This window comes from Mesoplodon bidens, assembly GCF_964165515.1.
Source record: "Mesoplodon bidens genome assembly, chromosome: 9".
NCBI classification, from domain to species: Eukaryota; Metazoa; Chordata; class Mammalia; order Artiodactyla; family Ziphiidae; genus Mesoplodon; species Mesoplodon bidens.
Window position 1 is genome coordinate 85,807,519 of NC_138166.1, and position 22,931 is coordinate 85,830,449.

General features: G+C 43.2%; 2 protein-coding genes across 8 annotated transcripts in view; one reads left to right on the forward strand and one right to left on the reverse strand.

The window, feature by feature from the left end:
• MKLN1 (muskelin 1) overlaps positions 1 to 8,622 on the forward strand; it is a 357,278-nt gene extending 348,656 nt beyond the window's left edge. For all 4 annotated transcript variants that reach the window (XM_081244929.1, XM_081244928.1, XM_081244927.1 and 1 more), the window contains one exon: positions 163 to 8,622. In XM_081244929.1, the coding sequence (XP_081101055.1) occupies positions 163 to 284 (122 nt within the window). In that variant the 3' untranslated portion in view covers positions 285 to 8,622. The remainder of the gene's footprint in view (positions 1 to 162) is intronic.
• Positions 8,623 to 11,429: 2,807 nt separating this feature from the next.
• Positions 11,430 to 22,931, reverse strand: part of PODXL (podocalyxin like) — a 41,242-nt gene continuing 29,740 nt past the window's right edge. For 2 of the 4 annotated variants that reach the window (XM_081243435.1, XM_081243434.1), the window contains exons 2-8: positions 21,038 to 21,691; positions 19,880 to 20,100; positions 19,482 to 19,568; positions 17,428 to 17,575; positions 17,141 to 17,202; positions 16,707 to 16,874; positions 11,430 to 15,615 (exon numbers count right to left, since the gene is read on the reverse strand). In XM_081243435.1, coding sequence (XP_081099561.1) covers positions 15,418 to 15,615; positions 16,707 to 16,874; positions 17,141 to 17,202; positions 17,428 to 17,575; positions 19,482 to 19,568; positions 19,880 to 20,100; positions 21,038 to 21,691 — 1,538 coding nt within the window. In that variant the 3' untranslated portion in view covers positions 11,430 to 15,417. Of the gene's footprint in view, positions 15,616 to 16,706; positions 16,875 to 17,011; positions 17,203 to 17,427; positions 17,576 to 19,481; positions 19,569 to 19,879; positions 20,101 to 21,037; positions 21,692 to 22,931 lie in introns of all 4 variants that reach the window. The other 2 variants (XM_081243433.1, XM_081243432.1) reach the window with 1 other exon arrangement.

Sequence of the window (22,931 nt, forward strand, 5' to 3'; positions counted from 1 at the left end):
ATCATACCGTTGCTAGGTAGTAGAACCGGGATCAGGACCCATGTCTGTCTGGTTTCAAAGCCTGATTTGGTTTTGGTTTTTCCATTATACATTGCTGCTTTTCTGTTACATGTTGAGTTTTAAACACAGTGGATGAGTTTCTTTATATCTCTCCTTCACCAGGCTTTTCAGATGTGGATCACACCTATGCTCAAAGAACTCAGCTCTTTGACACCTTAGTAAATTTCTTTCCTGACAGCATGACTCCTCCTAAAGGCAACCTGGTGGACCTCATCACACTGTGACTGAAGAGTACCTGGACAGAAATGGAGCACAGGAGTCTCTGCTTTCAGTATTCTGGATTTCAACTCTGTTGACTGACAATTAGGCTACAGTGACTGAGGACTGCACCAGAATTTTGAAGGGATCTTTGCTGTCACAAATTTTAACCCTCTTCCTTCACACCTGACCTCAACCCCATAGTCCTCATCCCCTTCCAAAATAAGGCTAATAAAGTGAAATCGGTATACTTCCCATTTAAATATATATATATATTTTATTACTTTAACTTTTAAGAATTCATGAGTATAAAAGAAAAAATAATCAGGCAGTATACCCTTTTCTGATTTTTATTTCATTTTTATAAAATTGGGGCAAGTAAGCACTGTTCACAGACGCAGTGCTACAAGAATTGGAATTTTCTTGTTGGGTTGTTTGGCCTTTCTTCTTCTTTCTTCCCATTTCACTTTACCTTGAGTCACACAGCTGCTTGTAAGTGATACGTATCATTTGTTTACCTCTTCATTCTTAACAGTATATAGTTCTGTAGGGCAATTGATGTATGTTTAAGTGATATATGTGTCTCTGTTGACTAGAGTCTTGTATTACATTAAACAGTAGGAGGAAGGGGGCTCTAATTTACGCTCCTTGTCATAGAACTAAAAAGTGAAACCTGAGATTGATCCCCACACTTATCTGAGATTGGTATATAGTATTTCTATAATGATATATTTTATAGTGGATATTACAAAGCTTTGAGTCACAGAAACCTTAAACTGAGGAGAGAATACAGTTCAGAACCTTAAAGAGCCACTCTCAAAATTACCAGCGGGAGGATTCTAGTTGTGATTAGCATGTTCATTGATATCTCTGTAGTAATTTTGGAAGAAAATGACTCTTTCCCCTGGTAGAGCTGTGCAGGACCAGGGCTTCGATTTCTTCCATGTGCTATCTGTAGCATTTTCATTTGGGAGGATGGGTTCCAGAGCTACATTTTTGTTTATTTTCATACACATTAGCTCCCTACATCTGCTTCTATATACTATATTTTAAAGAATAATGGTTTGTAGTTGTCCAGTGGAATACAGCTGACAGGCTTTTCATTAAACACATAGACCAGGCTTTTTTAACGGAGAAAAAGAAAAATAATGGTGCAAATATTTTTTATTAAACTAAAAGAAAGGCAGATGGGCTTTTCCACTGTTCCTTTTTTTGTGAGGAGTGGTGGTATGTATTGTTCCATGAGGTGCTGTGGAATGCAGCATAGGAAATCTAAACCTGGCCAGTGCTTACATTTGCTCAAAAAGTGTGCTGTATGCAACTGATACCCACCATGGTTAAAGCAGGCTAAGTATAATAAATGTCCATGAGTCCAGTCTCTCTTCCAAGTGAATGACTAGAGAATTTACTGTGTCCCCAAGTAGCAAGATTAGGCCTCACCAAAGAAAGAAGAAATTGAATTGCACTTTTGAAAAGTCTCATGTATAGGAATGAGACTTTGAGGTCCCTCTTCAGTCTGTCATTATTGCATGGTTTCACGTCTTTGGGGGAAGGACAGAAGTATATTTGTCCTAGTTCTAGGCTTGAATCTTGGGCTGCTTGGCTTTCCAAGCACCCCAAAGCGATCAGTAGTGATTTATTAAACAATTAGATTTGTTCCTTACCTTGTGAAAGATACAGTACATAATTCAGTAAGTACCAAGTTGTGTAGCTGCAGAATAACCAGTTGACTTTACAGGTGAGCAAATAGAATCTACCTACATACTTAGGCAGTTTCATTAAAAGATTTCCTTGACAGTCAAGAACATAAAATATTAATATTGCTAATATTGTAGCCTATTGAACTCATTTCGTGGAAACACGTTGATAGGAAAGAACTTGATAAGAGTTTCTAAATGTAAAAGCTCTAGTTCTGCTCACTGTGAATTCTGGCACTTCAAAAACCACAACAGGGCTTCCCTGATGGCACAGTGGTTGAGAATCCGCCTGCCGATGCAGGGGACGCGGGTTCGTGCCCCGGTCTGGGAGGATCCCACATGCCGCGGAGCGGCTGGGCCCGTGAGCCATGGCCGCTGAGCCTGCGTGTCCGGAGCCTGTGCTCCGCAACAGGAGAGGCCGCAACAGTGAGAGGCCCGCGTACCGCAAAAAAAAAAAAAAAAAAAAAAAAAAAAAAGTAACCAAATGAAATTCTGTTTCCCTCCACCGTTTATTTTTATAGTGCTTTTTTGGTCATTTTTTTCCGTTCCTTAGATTCCATATTTGGAGGAAACTCAGTTCTTGAACTCAGTGATTTTGTTTGTTCTTATTTTTCTCTGACTCTCTACTGGTTGTTTTCTAAACATGCTTGTTCTAATTTTATCTTTCCTCACTTTAAGTGGAACCTTTTCCCTTTTCTTCACTTACAGAATTTTTTTTTTTCACTAACATGTTTAAATGGGGTTGAGTCATAGCAAACTGTTTAGGGTTGCTTAAGTGACATAGACTGTATTTAGGAAGTTATTGACTAGGTAAGTCAAAATTTGTACCCTGGGGCTTTAATGAGGCACTGCTGGTAATGATTGCAGGAGAATATAAGCTTCATTATATCCGTGACCAAGATTGACACATTGCTCTCTTTCGACATCAGAACCCTGATATGAAACTTGTTTATATATTTAGTGAGGAGCTACATGTATTTCCAAGTATTCCAGCACTATATTATAATTTAAATAATCTAATTTGGTATTTATACACATTATTTAAGTAGCCAAATATCTATGCTTTACTACTTAAAAATTCTTTCATTCTAGCTTAGTGAGCCCCAGATTGAAACACCTGGTTTTAGATGCATTAGTTAGTGGGGTACAATTTGCTCAGTGTCGTTATCACTAGCTTCAGTTTCATCCCCATTTCTCCTTTTTCCAGTGGAATATATTATTCCAGAATAATAAACTAGAAATAATTTAAACTAGAAGTAAACTAGATCTCTAACATTTTCAGTGCTTATACCTCATGAGAAATTAATTATCTGATTTGCAAGATACTTTGAAAATGCAGTTGCATTTTGTGGAATGACAGAGACCTCATGTGGCCAGCTTGATTAATTCACATATATCAATCTCCTGTGAAGCAAAGGAATTCAGATTTGGGTGCCTAACTGTGCTAAAGCTGACAGTATTAACCTTTAGCAAGATTGTTTTTTCAGACCTGGTTTTCATTAAAACTGACTTATCCACGTCTAATAAGTAAAAACTGATAGAAAACATTAGAAAGTTAATACACTGATTTATCACAGAAAAGCTTGTTGGCTTTAGAGCTCAGTGATTTGTTTAAGATTGTAAACTGCATTCTTTGGTGAAATATGTCTTGAATATAAATGGTTTGTTAGCTTATCTTTCTAGTGAATCTTTTCACATCTGCCTTAAAAGTGCTATTTAGAGATACATTAACAGAGTTTCATGTAATAAAACAGTTTTAAAATCTATAAACAAAAATTAGTTTGAGGTACTTAATCATTGGTGAGAGATTGAGAATGATGCTTAATGAATCAAAAAGCACTTAGAAAGGAGTATGTTTCTGATTTTATTTTCTGAATTAAACTCAGTGTCATGGAAGGAGTTACCCTATAATTATTCTTAACACAATATGAAATTCATTGGGTAATTGTGGGTCATCTAATTTTTTCCTGGGTGAATGTTGTGTTAACTCTCTAGCTGATTGAATGTTGCAAAGCAGTTGAGAATTATGGTTTGAAGTGATTTCTATGAGGGGATCATTACAATGTGTACTTTAAACAACGTCATCTAGCTGTAAAAAATATACCCTTTGTAACCCTTCTTTTCTTAAAAAATACATGTTCGTATGTAATTTCGTCCTTTTGCAGAAATTCTGGCCTGAACTTGCACTAAGTTTTAAATTCTTAAGATAGTCCTTAATCTAAGATATGCAGGCTCCCTCAGAAAAAGTTCATAGTTATTAGAGGGGTAATCATAGAGGGTCTGCATATGACAGTAGTTGTAGATTAGATCTTTGGGTTCTTTCAAAATTTTTGTATTCCTTATTAGTCAAATAACATTATTCTTTTGTGATTTTTGACTATGGCCTACATCTCCCTGTGATTTGTATTAATGCTGAAATGACATTGGCTGCCCAAAACTTCTAGTCTAGAGGTGTTTCAGTTGAAGATGGAAGTTTCAACGTTTGTTGAAATAATTAGTTAGGAGCCACCTAGATCAGCTGAATGATGTCGCCACCGTTTGTTTTGATGGGAAGGACTCAGGATTGTAGTTTATTGATTTCTTCACAAGATGCTCTTTTTATCTTTCAAAAAAAAAACGCTATCTTAAGAGATTTTATTTATACATAATTTTTAAACCTTGATTTCTTCCTATCCCACAAATACTGTGAATTGTTTCCATTATTTTTTTTTCTTAGCTAAATCCTCTGACAATAGATTTATAGCACTTAAACCTAAGGAGTCATTAGAGGTTATGGTAAACCAGATTTTCTCATGGGGCAGAGAGAGATGCCCTTGAGGGAAACCATATCACTATGTGTTTTCTGTTAGAGAGGAGAATGAGCGTATGTTAAAGAAGGAAGAATAGGAGTTTTTTGCTCATGGATTTGAAGGTCCACAGATCTAAATGAGAAAGAAAGCTTTCATTTCTAACCCTAAATTAATTTAATGCAGTGCTGAGAAGACGACTACTATCAAGAGGGATCAAAGCTCAGTTCTGAGTAGTCTTTGGAAAGCAACATTTCTTGGTTAGTTGCTTTCCTTACTGTCTCCCAAGTAGCTGATAGAGATCTGGAAACAGAAAACCCAGTGTAATGGGCTCTAGCTCTTAAACTAGGTGATCAGTTTCTTATGTACAGCCAATTCCTTGATAAGGATTCAGAGGGAAAACCAGCAATAAAACATTTTAACATGCAGTTTTTGGGCTCCCAGGGGACTTGCTTTTTTATGGAGTTTAAGCTCTTGCTGCAACACAGCTCTGTACCATCTGGGATGCTAGCATTCACAGCGGTTCGTTTGGATATCTGAGCTGCCTGCCACGCAAATACCAGCCCAAGGAGATCATCATCCTTCAGTTTCCTTCAGTGCTTAATGAATGCCAGATTAATTGGCAGGAAGGAAAAACACTGTGTGATATACTGAACAGGCCTGTGTGCATGATTAAGGAGTTCCTGAAGTAGCCAATTTTGAGCTTAATTTCTCTCCTTTGTTAACAAATCTCAAGAAAGCCTTTGTTACAATTTAGCTAGTGTCATTTGGTTGGTGTTCATTTTCTAACCCTTTAAAATAGGAAGAAAATTGTCATTTCGTGTTTAACTTCTAACCCATACAGAATTGAACTGACATCAATTTAGTTTCCATGTTTTAAAATAAATTAATTATACATAATCCAAAGGGTCTCTGTTTATTCTACTTTTCCAGGAAATACATGTGTTCTGGGCTTGGCAGTAGAAGTATTTAATAATTTTGGTTTATTCTTTAGGTTTCCTCCACATCTGTGAAGTGATTAATTAAATTAGAGAAGGTATTTAGAATAAGTTCAATTCCATTGCAACTGGCAGAGCTGTATAAATTCATTTTGCAACAAAGGAGAGGATCTTATACCATCAGGACCATGCCATCAGAGTTTGGCAAGTGACTGTTTGATCACATTGCCTTGTAGTTTGCTGTTTTTTCCTTCTTAAGATAAAGGGGGGGAAACTGAGGACAGAGATGTATAACTTTACATTTTTTTAATATATTTTTTTATTTTTGTTTAACATCTTTATTGGAGTATAATTGCTTTACAATGTTATGTTAGTTTCTGCTGTATAACAAAGTGAATCAGCTATATGTATACATGTGTCCCCATATCCTCTCCCTCTTGCACCTCCCTCCCACCCTCCCTATCCCACCCCTCTAGGTGGTCACAAAGCACCGAGCTAGCTGATCTCCCTGTGCTATGCAGCTGCTTCCCACTAGCTATCTGTTTTACATTTGGTAGTGTATATATGTCAGTGTTACTCTCTTACTTCGTCCCAGCTTACCCTTCCCCCTCCCTGTGTTCTCAAGTCCATTCTCTACATCTGCGTCCTTATTCCTGTCCTGTCCTTAGGTTCATCAGAACTTTTTTTTTTTTAGATTCCATATATATGTGTTAGCATACTAACTTTACATTTTTTAAATTGCCTACTTTAGAAGTCTTAGGGTACTTGCACCTTTATAAAGGCTTAGCTTAATTTTACACCTACAGATTAACTATACTTGTAAGAGCACTGTATACAAAGTTATAAGACATATTAAAGTAATTGTCTACCCAACCCCAAATTTGATAGTAGGATATCAAAGTCCAAAAGTTTAAATGCAAGTAGTCTTCTATGGGGAAGGTATATGTTTTTAAAAGTCATGCACATGGTCTCCTTTTTGAGATATTTTTTCCTCTCCCAGAAAAATGATTTTGGTGACCAGTTGTAAACTGATTTCTCCCTCAATTGTAAACCACCCATTTAGAGAAATAAAAGTGGACTCACTTTCTTAAGCATTACATTTAGCCTGACCAAGATATGCTGTGATTGTGTTATTCTTCAAGCCAGCTTGCTTTTTTGACTTGTCATAAAATGTCTTTTGAATTGAATGAATTAAATAGTATAGTATTAATTTTCTTTTATGTATAGCTCAATTTAGATATTGCAAAATAATGAGACATTTTTCTATGAGCAGATTCTTTTATGGAGATAGGTTTTTCTTTTTAATGAGATTTCTTCCCTGTCACCACTTCAAAATCTATGTACAGCTGAGTGTGCAGCCTCAGAAGAAGAGTACAGGAAAGCTTAGGGCCTCCTTTTCTTGTGTTGTTCTTGGCAACAAACATGATTCCACCTTTTCAATGGAAAGATGGGGTGGGTCTGTGTGTATGTGTGTGTGTGTATACTTAATTGGCCTGAAATTGAGATCCCTTTAGGTAGAGATAGATCCTCAAAACCAAAGTTGGACTGCAAATTAGGTTGAGGAGGAAGGTACAGCTCCATCCATAGCCAATAGAATCTGTCTGTCCTTCTGGGTCTGCTTATTAACGCTATGGATAGCTCCTTCTCTGTTAGAACATCTCCTGGACTGGAAACATGGCGTTCCAGCAACCAGCTCATCTGAAAGTTGGAGAGTGTTAAACATCTTTTATGGGACTTTTAAATAAATAATAACATTTATTGATTTTTGTGATTATAAAAATGTTTATCATAGAAATTTAGGAAATTACTAAGTGTGAAGAAGGAAAGCCACTAGTATTTAACTGGTGAGACTTACTAATTTTATTTTTCCTGACTTCCTTCTGTTATCCAACATGGTAAAGGCCAGAAAAAGTAAAAAAAAAAACATTGACACAGCCATTCCTTATTGTCTGCAAGCATTTTTCTCTACCTTTACTATATTCCTTTAAAGCATTGCCCTTTTCTAGACAAACAGTCTGAAAATAATTCTGTTGATATGTATCTTTTAAGCCTAAACTATAGATGTAAGATACTACCCAAAAGCTATAGGGATCTGCCTTGTTCAGGTCATTGGAAATTTTATCTCTAAGATTAATTTGAATTTTTAAGCCCTTTATGCACCATTATAGACATTTGGAGCATATTCATACCCATGAAGAGCTTTCTGTTTAGATGGACTTTTTAATATAACCATAATTAAACTCACACCTAAAAAGGATGAGGTACTTTTCAAAGGCCAAAGGAAAAGCAGAGAAGAGCAAAGTAAAACAGATGAAATGAACGTAAGTATATAAATAAGGAGTCCTTGAAACAAGAATTCCCTTACTGTGCTTAACAAATGTCTCTCCAAAAAATGTATTTTTCTGGTTACCAGCTAAGATTTAGAGTTTTATATTTCATGAGAATCCTTTTCTTAATATGTGAAGGAAAAAACTGCCACCTTTCAGGGTTCCACTCCTTCCTTTACCCTCCTCTTCTGTATCCTCAAGTACCTAAATCAGAAAGGAAATCATGAGGGAAATCTGAAACAGCTGGCATAAGCTAGTTGTAATTTTTAAACAGAAATGTTTTGGGGCATCAGGTGTCCCCCAACATCATTATTGTTCTAAGTCATCGTTGGGCTGTGTTGAGTGTGTTCCATAATCTTCCCCATTCCCCTCATGATCCTCTCTGTTTTATCTTACTTTTGCCCTATCTGTATGGACTTTTTAGGGTTTTGTTTGTTTTGTTTCTTAGTACAAGTAATGTTCTGATCCCAGGTTTGGTGAATGTGTTAACACTGCTTTGTGAATAAATAAGTGATCTGCTGAACAATTGCAGTTGTAGAATTATGTTGTATGTAATGTACATATGGAGAAAGAATGTATTTTGTTCATTTTCTTAATAAAAAGTTATATATGGACACTACAAGATGTCTCGTGTTTCATAAAACTACTTTTGAAGTCAGCTTTTTAAATGTTTACATACTTTGCAGTTAATATTTTTCCCTCAGAAAGGTGATTTTGATTCAGGCAAACAATATGTACTCTAGAAAGACCTTGTTTTCTTTGAGACAGTGTTGAAATAAAGAAGTTCTGGTGGATCTTACGAAGTTTCTAGGAGAAGTTTCCATTTTTAAAGAGCACTGGTAAGTGACTTCATAAAATGGTGTTTTCTTAATCTGCTATTAATGACCAGTCCTATTTTATCTGTTTTGTAAATTTGGACTTGTGTTTCCCAGGTTTTCTTTGAGGGGGGACATGCCTTGTACAGGTTAGGAACTAGAAGAAAAAACTGAACTGAAATAGAAAATTAATTGTAGAAAAGATAGTAAAGAGAGAGAACCTGGAGGTGTTGCACAGATTGGGAAAATTCTGGATCCCTGTCCCCAAAGAAGGAAAGAAATTTTAAGGGCTGAACCTTGAAAAAAATAAACTCAGAAATATGCCAAACAAAGATAATTGATTGTCCGGGTTGAGTTGTGTGAGCTTTCCAGACAGACTCTCAATAACAAGGAGCTCTCCTCTTGGCCCTTTTCATCTCCTGATCTGATTTACATATTCTTGGCTTTGTGTGTGACCCTGCATTCTGCAGTAAGTTAGTTGTCAAATGATTTTATTCAAAGTAGGGATTACGTTTTCTCACTTTACAAATCAAATAATCCATCTTACCACATAGCTTTCATTTCTAGAGTGTGCTTTGAGCATGGCCCAGAAGTAACATTTGTGTTCAAAACAGGAAAACGATGTGCAGTGATAAGGTAAGGAATTGGCCTTTCCTGGGTTAATCCTCCAGAGAATTAACTCAAAAGGATGGAAATGTGGGTCATCACCTCCTCTCCCTTGATGTATTTGTCATCTGGTGGGAAGGGAGCAATAAGCAAAGAGGGCTTTGTATTTAACACAGTTGAGATGCCAGCTGCTCCCACGTCAAGTGAGTGTGACTTTCTCCCACTGGGTTCTCACCTAGGAAAAGCAAAGGCGGTCAGTTATATCTTTTCTGGAAACATTACAAGGAAGAAAGAGAGAAAAGCTATAGTAGAAGTGGTCTGGCCACCGCTGTGCTAGTAAGTTTGATGTTTGGCAAAACCTAAAATGGGAGATTAGGACACTTGGTAATGTCTGTAGCACGTGTTGTATACCTGCCCTCTGAACTTGGGCTGTAAGGATGGGTAACCCAGGGCAGGAGTCAGGAATCCTAGGCTTATTTCCAGATCCACCAGTGACTTCTGTGTAGCATTGGGCACAGTCTCCACCCCTTTGCCTTTCTCTCAATTTTAAGTAAGTGTTGGCAGCAGATCCTGTTTGCTAGGATCCCAGTGACTTTTTAATCTATAAAATGCCAAGGTCATTGAAAAATAACTAGCCATCTTAGTATCATTCCTGTTAATTATAGTAGCCAGTCCTATTCTTTATCTTTTCCCCTTGGGGTTCAAAATAAATATGTGGTTTGGGAGGGAGCTTGTAAAATGGGGGGTTATGAGTGACAGAGGCATAACAAATTAAAAATGACAACTGAGAGTGCCTTTTGGTTGGCAGGGCAGGGAGCAGGGGGAATGACCTATTCAGGAAAAGAATGGAGTCTTAGGTCTTTGTGACCATGATAAACTATGAGTCATTCTCTTCTTAGAACAGTGTGCCTCGAGCATGGCCAGAGGCCTGCCTGAGTTCCTGGTACTTGTACTCCTTTCTGTATCCTTGGCACACTCTTGAAGTTAACCTCAAAATACCTCTGGCCCACCCTTAAGGATGTTAACTGCTTTCAGAACTGCTGTATGAAAGGAAAATCATATTGTAACAGTAGTTGCATTCTAGAAATGTACTTTGTTGTTAATGGAACTCGAGCATTGATGTGGTGTTGAGAAAAGAATGTAGGACTCAAGAGGGAAAAGATGTAGATTCAAGGCCTAGCAGTACCATTTAAGTAGCTGTGTGATCTCAGAATCCTTAATCTCTGTACCCAATTTCCCTGTTGGTAGAGTGGTGACAATTCCTAAATAAGATGTGTAAGAAATGTTTTGTGAACTGGAAGATGCCAGGCAAGAAGAGACTGTTGTATACCTACTATGAATGTGGACCAGATTCACCTGACATTTTCCCTTCTGCAGGTCGGGAATGATGAAGTTTTCTTCTTGCAGTGCAGAAACATGTAAATAGATAATACCACCCCAGGAGATGAAGAGAATCAGAATCGTCTTTGAGCGATTCCTTTCCTGAACCTCCTTCGTCTTCACTATGTCTGTAGGTAAGGGACAGGCAGAGGCTTCTTCTGACAAGTAAACAGGTCCTTTTATTGGCATAACAGGGCCAGAACAGAATTGTTTGTTTATTTTTTGTATTTTTATTTGCCTTGTCTCTACACCAGTGTTTTCATACCTGATCAGGGTTCAGCAGCCCCCTTGGGATCTTTGGTGGTGGATGAGTCACTATTTTATCTGAGGCAAAAGTAGAGGGAAGGAAGAGGGTAAAGCATTGGTAAAACTGTTGTGAGGGAAAATGAGGCCCTTTCAGTTACAATCACTAGAGCAGCCTGAGATAATCTGGAGAACTTGTGGATCCCCTTTTTCCTTTCAGCTTCCGTCCTTCTCTTTGTGTGTCTGGACCTGCATAGTTAAGAGGCATAACAAAGAGCAGAGGTTGCTGCACTGTGTCCTCAGGGGCTTCAATGATGAGCCTCGTGCACAAGTGAAGAATGGAAGCCAATCAGAGCAAAATACTAGGACTTGAACCAGCTTAGACAAAAGCACTTTAATTGACAGTATACAATTTTCCAAAATATATTTTTGTAAGAAAACGGCAATAATTAAGTACAGTCTTTACAAACAAGTTTCTCAGTAAATTCCAGTGTACTTTAGACCCCTGTCCACTAAGACACATGCTCCCCCAGTCTCCTGGGCAAACTGCTTAACATTCACTAATTTTAAAAAAGACCCAGAGCAAATAGTAATCCCCTCCTTTCACTCAGTGTTGGGTTTTCACCAAACCTGAGTGAATCAGCTAATGACAGTGATGAAAGACATTGCTTTACTTTTGCCCCTCCCTGCTTTCCCCTGTCTTGTTCCCTTTGATCCTTAGTCCTACTCAGATCTATATGTAAAAGCTCATTCAAAACTTATTTCTTAGCAGAAAAGAATTATTCATTTAAGCCTTAGACCTAAATAACTCAGAAGTATAGAAGACCAGTAAGGTTCCTATTTTTGTCTTCATGCTCTCCCTAGCCTTGCTGCAGATTCCAGAAGGGAATTCTATCCTTTGTGTCATTCTGGTGCCTGCCCTTAATTAGCAGTCCTTAATTTGTTGATTCTTCCTGAGGCACACAGCACTGGACGGTCTTCCAACCCAGGTTTTAAGCCGGTTTTGTCACTAAAAGTGATTTTGGCCAAGTCACTTTATTTTTCTGGGCTTCAGGCTCTTTTTCTGTTTTGTTTTTTTTTTAAAAAAGATTGGACTGGGTTCTAAAACCCTCTCCCTATGACTAGAGAGTCACTTTCCAACCAGTGTGTACTGACTCCAACCCTTACTGTAACATGCTGGGACTTTATGGAGAGGGGATGAGGATCATATTTAAAAATAAAAATGCCCAATCTGCAAGACAGACACTTTGTCATCAGCCTGTCTTATATTTCATTTTTCATCAAGAAAAAAAATTATTTCCAGTAAAATAGACATTTACATTCCTGTTTAGAGGGGAAAAAAAGCCTTCTCTCTTAGCTAACAAGTGTTTTTTCAAAGTATATTTGCTCAGAGCAGTGCAGGGTGTATTAACATTTGGCTGTTGTATTTACATTATCAAAAAATACGTATATGTGTATCAGCTTGAACTTGTTTTCCAAAGTTTCTCCAGTATATTGTCTAAAAGATAAAGCTTAAGAAGTGGTTTAAATAAACTTTCTGCTAGCTTTCCTTATCAAGAGGAGAAAGAAGAATCTTGTGTCTAGACTAGATTAAACCTGTATTTTGTCCTACAATGCAAAGAATATTCTGTACCCCATTCATAAGCATTGCTGCGTCTCTCCCCACTCACATAACAGTGTGCTTCCCACTAGATTTTGTCCAGTCATCAGATTCATGGCTTCTGGTCTTTTATGACGTTTAGGGAAACCAGTGTGCCACTGAGATAGAGTTTATAATCTCTCTCTGGCATAACTTGTTTCAAGTCATGCTGAGTTCCTGGTTCTCTTCTCTTCTCTTCTTCTCAGCCCCAGAATCTGAATTACCAGATAGCATCAGAACCCAGTAAAGATGTGGGTTTACAGATACATGGCAATAACGGTCTTTGATATAGGTGCCTAGCTAGTGTCAAGAGCAAGCCAAAGCAAGTTGCCCTAAAAGGCTGGAGCAATACAATTTGGATGCATCAAAAGAAGGGAACCTTTGAACCAGCCCAAAGCTTTTCAAGGTTCTCTGGACACCGCCACATTTATTCCTCTTGACCAAGCATAATTTTTACTCTCTGGTCCTTGCCAGTCGTCACCATCTCTCTCCCCAAGAGGCCTGGGGGTTGTGGCTTTTGATTGGTTTGCAGAGACATATTTGCTCTCTCTGTCTAACCTAGCTGCTGGAATGTGACCCGGAATCAGCAAAGGAGTAATCTAGTCTGGCCTCTCCCACAGTGGCCACGATAGAATGGGTAGAAAGAACCAAATGCTGGGTAGGAAAGAAGCAAACAGATCTTTTCCCAGTGAAACAGTATTTCTTCTATTTTCTCTCAAACTGGTATTCTCCATCCTGCCAACCTCCAAATAGTAGAGAATCAGGGCAAATACTTTAGGATCCTTGTTAGCTTAGCATCTTTCTAGCTCTTGGGAAACTCACGGGTCCTACCTGAACCTCTGGCCTTCCTTTTCTCCTAGGTATCAAATGGCTAAAGGCTATGAAGCGGGAATTAGGCAGCAAAGAAAGGACATAGATCTTCCTCTTGATCCTCTCCTTTAAAAAAAATAACCTATCCCAAACCAGATAGCCTATTTTATCAGAACTGTTGCAGCTTAGACTGCCCCTAGGTTCTAGGGGTCTGGCTTTTTGTCCTGAAGTGACCATTTTCATTCTCCTAAGCATCTTCCTAGTAGCTTCCAGGGAATTTATGCCCGGGAATTTATGCCCAGGATCAATAGAGAACATGGGCAGAGTTCAAAATTCCACACAGGATTCCTTCTTCTCAGAAAATCAGATGAAACCTCACAATGCCCAGCCCTCAGCTGCCGTCTACGTAGCAGCTACCTGCTGAGCTCCCTCAAAACCCCTCCGCTGGGCAACAGTCGGCATTTTGTTTCCCTGAGATGCCACGAGAACCTACAGGAGCGCTGGGCAGCCAGCCCCACTAGGAACACAGAGGAGGGGACACAGCAAGCCCTAGCTCCGTGCCCCGACAGTGAGAGGTCACTGGGAATAGAAGTCCAGGACCGCGGGCTGTCCCTTACGCACCTTGCAGTGCACTATGCATCTAGGCCTTTCTTGCCCTGTGCACAGAAGAATGGAATCTAACTGAAAATGTCTCAACGATGTGAGCTTTGGCCTTTGGCAGCAGAGTTCTGGATTAAAAAAGAAGACAAAACTCTCAGCAACCTGCAAAGCCCCTGAATTTCCTATGATATGGAAAGTGAAGCCTATCCTTCCTGCTGTTTCAATCGATTGTCTATTCAGACACCTCTCTGCTGACTGGGCACCAGGAAGCTCTGTCCTAAAGCTGCTCTTTCACGCTGGATCTCGGGGATGGCCGAGCTGGGGTCTTCACCCCATCGCATCGGCTGAGCAGTGACAACGAAATAGGAACACCTTGCCTTCAATAGCTGCTGCAGACCTTAGTCCCCGATGGGAATGGGAGACCGAAGCAGCACTCGGGGAGTCTCTTCAAGGAGTGCCTTGGAGGTGGGCCGGGACCCATCCTGGGAGGAAAGGCTTCCCTTTCTCTCTTCACCTGTAGATGGACCCATGTGCAGACTTGTTCATACTGGGAGCCTTGTGTGCTGTGTCAGTCCCAATCTCATAAGCAAATGCCAGGAAACTAGACTCCAGAACAAGGGGTTCAAGATCATGAATGACCTGTGTTAGTCCCAGGGGCCCTGGGACAGAGAGGGGGTGAAAACTGAGTGAAGGGAGGGGGGAGAACAGAGGACAGGAACACTGGCGGACGAGGCTGGCGTAGGAGATAGAAAACGGGACCCATCCTTTCAAGTAATCAGATCCCACTGCAACAGGGTCTGGCCCTGCCTTCCCCTCCATCCCATCCACTGACTGGCAGCTTCATCCCCCCTGCCCAGGGCAGCTCTGGAGGGAGGGCATAGGTGATCACAGCAGCGTGGCATGGTGGCAATGGGCACTGCACTGAATGATCTGTTTTCATCCTGACTCTGTCACCTAATGGCTGTGTGACCCTGACTTTACCCTCTTTAGGCCTCAGTCATCTCATCTGTGAAATGAAGGGATTCTATTAGATGGTCTCTAAAGTCCCTTGGATGGCTCTTTCCTGATCTCCCAGCAGCACTGAGCTCAGGCACTAGTGGGTTATTTTACAAGAGGATTCTACACAGAATGTGATTTGTTCAGCTTGAAAAGGGAAAAATTAAGGCCTGTGGGGATTGGGGGGAGGGAACCCTCCGAGTCTGCTCTCCCTCCCCAGTCTTTCCCTCGAAGGGGAAGGATTTTCCTCCCCTGTCCACATGGCACTTGAGGCGCTTGGGCTGGAGCTCTGTGCACCATCGGAGGCCACCAGCAGACCTGATTAGAGGTGTGTGTCTTCCTCCTCCTCTGGGTCATCCTTGGTCAGGTTGTCCAGAGGGACGATCCAGCTGTCCCCCAGCTCCCCATTAAGGCCGACCACCTTTTTCTCCTGCATCTCTGATGAGGTCTCCATCACTTCCAGGGTTGGATTGTCGTGGTAACCATTCTCCACCGTCTGTAGCTCCTCTGTGAGTCGTTGCTAGAGTAAGGGAGATGACCCAAGAAAAAGGGGTAATTTTTGAGGGCTGTTAGCCTTGCTCTAGCCTTAATATTACACCTGTACCCCTATAATCCAGGAACCCCGATTTGGCTAAGGTGAACAACAGGTGGTCCTGGAGGCCTTCCTGACTACTGGCCTGCCTCGGGGCTAGTCTGAGATAAGAACTTGCCCCACATCCTAAAATGCCCAGCTCACTTCACCTTTGCCCTGGTGGCAAATCCGTGACATCAGTGGAGATGGACTTTGTCCTCCAGAGTCCTCCAATCTCCTCTTTCCTCCATTCCTTCCCCACCAGACCTTCCTCTCCAGGACCCTCTTCACCCTGCTGCATTGAACTGGAACGAACTGTAAGAAAATGACTTCCATCTGGCCGAGTGACTGAGGACCTCTCCTCTAAGCCTGAGCAAGATGGGTACAGCACAACTTCTAGCTATCTCTGCTGCAGATGGGAACTATCTAGAGATAGTACTTTCTCTCCATTTTTACCTAAGATACAACCTAGGTGGCACAAGACAGTCCCCCAGGAAGCTTTTAACAAATATACTGATCCAGAAATTCTGTTTCAATTGGTATGTGAGGAAGCTAAGCATGGGGTTTTTTTTCCTAAAACTCTCCACAGTGTGCAGCCGGGGTTGAGAACCATGGGTCAGGGTGGAACTGTAATGAGGGAATTCTATTAAGGTAAATGAAAGAACTTCTGGTTAGACAGGTATGCGTCAGCCCATTTATAGCAGTGGATCCTCAGAGCAACTCTGCAAGGTGGATATTATGCCCACTATGCAGATGAGAAACCTGAAGCTCAGAGATGATGACTTGCTTAAGGTCACCCAGATAATGGGAGGCAGAGCTAGGGCGTAACCCCAGTCTTCCTGACTCCACAGCCCACGCTCTTCCCTTTCACCACGCTGCCTCTTTAACTGTCCAGGCAAGTTTCCATGTCCTACAAGGGATGACCTCTGCCTATCAGAAAGGGCCCATGGCCCCCTCGCTTTTCTCTAATAGGGGAATAACGGGGTGAGAGTCATCCAGTGAACTGGACTGCTTCCCGGCTAGTGGAATGAAGTCCTCACCTGGTCCTTCCTCTGGGAGAGACGCTGGTGGCAGCAGCCATAAAGGGCCGCGACCAGGAGCAAGAAGGATGCCATGCAGACAATAGTGATGATGAGGGGCATGCTGAACCGGTCCTCGGTCTCTTCTGGTGGTCCTTGACCCTCAAACTGCATGTCATTGACTCCCACCTGGCCAGGAAGGAGAAAGTTACGTGGCAGAAAACAGGTTCCGGGTCACCCTCTCTCAGAACTCCCACTCACCTATGAGCTCTTCCACTTGGGGTTTGGGGGGGAACCCATTCTACCGCCCTGCTGTCCCCTCTTACCCTCCTATCTTCTAGATGCTTGCAAATCACAGGTTCCTCGACAGAGACAGTGGACCCGGGGAAGCGTGGACTTCCAAGGGACAGGCCCCTGACCCGGTCTGTGCCAGCACACGGGGGGCATCCACTTACCTCTTTTAGGTCATCCCATTTGTCTTTCAGCAATTCATAAACGTCCGTGGGAAAGAGCTTTGCTGAGGGGGAGAGGGAGAGATGCCGCTTCAGTGGTCTAGCTCAGAGTGACGTGGTAAGGGACCAAGGAGGACATCCTGCATCTCAGTCCCCTGAGTGGTGTCTCTCTCGGGTGGCCAGGGGTTGACAACTGACCCATCCTTGTGCTCCTGCACCTCCTACCCCACTCCCACCCCACACAGGCCTCAACCTCCCCCATCCCCCCCCCACCCCTGCCCTCAACTCACTGCAGATAGTGATTTGTTTGATTGCCACTGCCTGGATTTCTGGAACAGGTGCCAGCTGTATATGGCACTGATCTTGAGCTGGGTTGAAGGAGGCTTTTGCTGCTCGGCACAAAAGCGTGACCAGTTTGTCATTCGAAGCGGTCGCATTCTGTTGTGGAGAAACCGCAGGTAATTCCTCAGGGATCCCGACAGCAGCCTAGGCTTGTGGAGCCACCCCTTGAGCTAAGGTCAGGAGGACGCTGTTGTCGGCTGTGAACTTACTCCCTTCTCCAGCCACAGGCTGGTGCCATTCCCAGGCCTGCCAGGAGTGCTGAGTTATGTGCTGTCCTCCCGGGCCAGCCCCTGCCTTCTCTGCCTCACGTGGAGCTCTCCCCCTAGTCTCCTTACCCTGTTTATCTCATCGTGGTTGAGCAATACCATTCGCCCTAGTGCCGCTTTCTCCCTCAGAGCTCCTTAAGGATCACGACCTCCTGCCCCTCATCATCTCTCTCCCCAGAAGGACCTGAGGAGGCACTGCCAGTGGGGAAGATGCCAGGCCTCTCTGAACCTACCATTTGCCAGCCCTTGATGCTGAGCTCAAAGACCTCAGGAGGGGAAGCCCTGGCTCTCAGCTCAAGGTTATCCATCCCAAAGTCGAAACACATGTGCCCGTCCCCTAGGCTAAGACCCTGAAACCGTAAACAGGCTGACGGGAGAAAGGCGAGGCCATCACTGCACAGGGGAAATTGGGAGTATCTTGAAGATGCACGAGGACGTCTTAGACGGGCGTCTTCTGTATTTTTCAGCAGAAAGGGTGTGGCTGGCTGGCTTTAAGGCTGAGGGTGAGGAAGCAAAGTGTGGGCAGCTTTTACCCAGCCCTGCCACATCATCCAGAGACACCCCAAACTGATGTGTCTCTGACCAGAGTATGGAATAAGGGTACCGAGATGAAGAAAAGGACTCCATATGGCTTGTCCCACAAACCATCCCTTGGGTTTCTACCTGGAATTTCCTTAGGCTTACTAATTCCCCAACCTGCTACCAGGTAAAGATCCAGGGCTTTCCTCTTTCCATTCACAGCAAAGGAAGAGAACGCTTCTTACCACCAAACATGCCCCTGCCAAGTTTCAGCCAAAAAGAGAGCCGGAAGAAAGGCCAAGCAAGCATCAGTGTGATTCTTACCTTGTCCAATAAGCCCAACCCTAGGGGAACACTGCTCCCTTTTAAAACTCTAGCTTTTCTATAGTTCACTTGGAAAATTCCAGCAAAATGGACACCCAAAAGGAAACAACTGCAGAAAATAGGTGGTACAAAAGTACTGTAAACCCAAGTTTTCCATCCTATTCTAGTTCCATGGGGTGTTTGCCAAAATAGCCACTGACCAGGAGAGGGCAGCAGTGAGCCATCCATCACCAGCACTCGCTCAGGCCTCAGCTACTGAGAAGGCTCTGCGGCAGACATCCCCAGACTAAAGCCCTTAATCCTAGGGAGACTGGCAGTCTGAATGCTACACATGCAAACTTACTCACACATGTGCTGAAACCATCTCCCCCAAACAATACACAAACAACTCCCCCTGAGGGGAAAGACAACTGTCGGCAACAGTTCCCCTAGGTTAGAGGGTGGCCATCAGATAACACATGGACCAGGAAATATAAAACCACAGACTACTAGAACAGGGAGAGTTAGGCAGACTAAGCCTCTCATTTTCAACTGAGGCCTCTGAAGCGCAAAGAGATGGACTTAACAAAGTCACATCCTGAACTAGAAGCAAACAGGAACCAGGATTGGGGTCTCCAGACTCTCAGAAGTGAAAGCCCAGATTCCTGGCCCTGCGGCAGCCCTGAGGGCGGGGCTTCCCTTAGAGAAGTCTGAACCTGGCTCTGACCCTCCATAAGATGGGAAGGGACCACGTCCTGTCCTACTAGGAAAAAACAAGAGCAGGAAAATGAAAACATCTCTCTGCTCCTTTCTGGAAGGAACACTTCACTCCCTTCCACCTTCCGTGACCCTACTGCTAAACAGCATTTTGGGGATGTAGATCAGAGTGTGGCTCAGATGAGCAAGGTACTCACACAGATGTTGGTTTTCAAGACATCAGTTTTCGAGATGTTCAGGACGAGCATCTTCTCATTCAGCTTTTCGGGAGAATCGCACTGTATCTGGAAGAAGCCACTGGGATTAAGGGTCAGGCTGAGCCTGACGAGGTCTTGTCTTTCTTTGCCTTCTCCCTCCCTCCCTTGGGTGGGTGACAGCAAATAAGGAGTTGGGGGCAAGCTGGGAGTGTGGCCGGCTGGAGATGGAGAGCCAGGTGTGTTACTGGCTATCATGCTGTCTAGGCCAGAGTCCAGCAAAGCCAGCGAGGGTGAGTGAATGATGACAGCTCCTCACAGCACCCCCCAGGCGCCCTGGGGAGGGAAGAGTAGAAATGCTCTTCCTGGAGTCCCTTCTCTCCGACTCTGGGCTCTCTCACCTGTCCCACACCTGCTGGAATTACTGAGGTGGGAGAAGGGACACTGGAGCCTTGGGGGGCAGTTGACTCCATATGAGTGATGGAGCTTGTGGGTGCCCTGGCAGGAGATGTGGTCCCAAGTCCCGATGAAGAGCCTGTAGGCTGCAGAGCCTCAGAGGTGCCAGTGACAGCTGGCATCTTGCTGGAGGTGTGTTGAGTTCCTTGTGAGGCAACCCATGGTGCTGTAATTGGGAAAACAAAGTTTATGAGAAAAGGTGAGTGGTACCTTTAACACCACAAGACAGGCTTTCTTGTTCCTAGTTTTCTGAGGTTCTTTGGTCTTATCCCCCCACATAGACCACAAACAGAAGGAGGCAGGCTATGAAGAGGAGGAGGCAGGCAGATGAAGTCAATTCCCATAACCTAGTACAGGATGAGCAGATTGGATGAGCCAGCGTAGGAACCCAACAGAAGAAGTATCAACAGCAGTGACAATGCCAGCAGCAAAGCTAACATTAACTGAGTACTTACTCCCTGTGAGGCTCCTAAATGCTTCAAAGGTACTTTCTTTTTCAATCCTCACAACAATTCTGTGAGGAAGGTACTGTAATTATCCCTATTCTATAAACAAGGAAACTGAGTCTCAGAGGAACTCGATGAATTGCCCAACGTCACACGCTAACAAGTGGCAGAGCAGGGACTGGCATCCAGGTTTATCCAACTCAGAGCACCAGTTCTTATGCAGGAGGTGACCACCGTGCCCTTGTGCTGTGGCTATCTAGTTCTTCACCACACACCCAAATTACCTGCGGGGCTGGGGGGTGGAGGTTTCCTCAAAACGCAGATGCTCAGGTTCACGCCTAGAAATTCTGATTCAAGAGATCTGACCTGGGTCATGATCTTGAGGCTCACGATCCATCAGTGAGTTTGGAAATTAATTTACTGGCTTAAGACCAGCACTTAAGAAAAAAAAACAGTAAATGCTCCACTAGGCAGGTCAAAACCCTGAGCCCTCATCGGAACACACAGCTCTGCCAGCGGCTATGAAATGGGAAACCAACGGCTGAGTGAAGGTGGTGCATATTCATGAATATGAATATGCATGAATCTCCAGCAACTGTACAGAACATAAGCATTTGAAAGTTTCTTTTTGCTTGAAAAAAGAAAGGCATTACTTACTTAGTGTGGTCAGTGTCCCCTGCGTCGTGAAGGTGGGACCCGCCATTGTGCCTAAACTTGTAGCTGCTGTAATTTTGTTTGGTCCCTCGAAGGAGCTCCCTGCAGGCTCTGAAGTCACAGGGACCGAAGTCACAGGGACGGTGCTAGGCTGGTGAGTGCTTGCTGGGGTGGGCAAGGAAGGAAGAGCAGACATGATGACTGAGGTGTTACCCTCAGTTGGAGGGTCAGAGGCTGCCCGATTTCCTTCCTTAGTGATCACACTGCTTGTGGTCACACTGTGGCTACTCTGGGTTCCAGATTTAGCTGAATTGCTTTTAATTCCACTCTGGCTGCTTGTGGTTTCAGGTTTTGTCGAGACAGTGGTTGGTGTGGTTGTAGAATCCTTTGAGTCTTTAGTAGTTATAGCAGAGTTGCCTGTGGCTGGTTTCTCATCTTTGCCACTGGCTGCTGCAGTTGTGCTTTGCTGGGCTGAGGTTGGCACTGCCCTTGAGGTGTTAGGCGTCGTGGGTGTGCTTCCCTTGGTCTCCAATGCAGTCACACTTTTATCAGTGGATGGTGGGACTGTGCTTTGTTTGGCTGTGTCTGGAACACTGGATGGTGGAAGTGTGTTTGGCTTGCTTTCTTCGGCAGCTGTTTCACCACTAGGCTTGACTTCTGTTTACAAAGACAACACAGAATCAACTAGGGTATTAGCTGGAAGTCTTTCTCTCCCCATTTCTCCAACTCTTCCCCAGGATCCAGAGGCTTTGCTCCCATCCCTGCCATTTGTCTTGGCTGAAGGGTCTGGGTCCTTGTGCCCAGATTTTTCTGGGGTTCAAGAAGCCTCTAAGAGGGAGACTGAGAGGGAAGCAGAGGAAGTCAAGGGAAATTCCACTCAAGAGAAGGACTAAGCAGCTAGTCCTACTGCGTGTGGGAGCCTGCACTGAATTCTCTGCTCTCCCATCCGGCCCCAGGCACTCGCCCTTCAAGGTTTCCCTACCCCAGCAGAGAACCATCATCACCTCCTTCTCCCAGACCCATGAGCTTGCAGAAGACTCAACAGACTCATGCGTACTGAAGTGCCCTGTTCTCAGCATGGCAAGAGGAACATGCCTCTGTTCCCCTGGACATGTAGCTAGAAGGAGAAACTGGTAAAGTGAAATTACACAAATTACCATTTAAGTACAACTGCGCTGAGGAAGAAAAGTACACAGTGCTCTGACTGTGTCTAGCATGGGAGCTCAAACCTTGTCAAGGGGTCAGGGAAGGAAGGCCTTTTATTGATTGATTGAAGGAACCATTAAGTGACAGGTTCGGGCCCTGGGATACAAGGGTAAGACACATGTAATCCATACCCTCAGGGAGCTTACATTCTAGTGGGAGAGACAGAGATTAAACAATAGACAGACAACTCAATGTCAAATTCTGGTGACGCTACGGAGGAAATGAAGAAGGAAATGATACAGAGAACATGGGGAGAGGGCTGTTAGAGAGAAAGGTAAGGAAGGACTTCTCAGAGATGACCACTTAGCAAAGACTTGAAGGACAACGAGGTGAGAGCTGTGTGAAGAATGTGAGGAAAAGTGTGCCAGGAAGAAGGAAAGAACCTGCAAGTTGCCAAAGGAGGGACAAGAGCTCAGAGAAGACAAGTCTGAGAGCAGTTCAGTGAGTGAGGGGGGAAAGGAGCAGGGCTCAGAAAACTCAGGGCCTCACAGGTAAACTGACACTAACGTGCTGTCTAAACCATACCCTTCTGAGAATAAAAAGGAAGCGCTCTTAAAAATTGTATCCTATGTAAAATGAGACAAAAGATCATCCTCCTTAGACCAAAATAAGGATAGGGGATTTTATTTTAAGTGGGGGAAAAAAAAAAAAAGCCACTGAAGCCATGGAAGGCTTTAAAGCAAACAAGTTT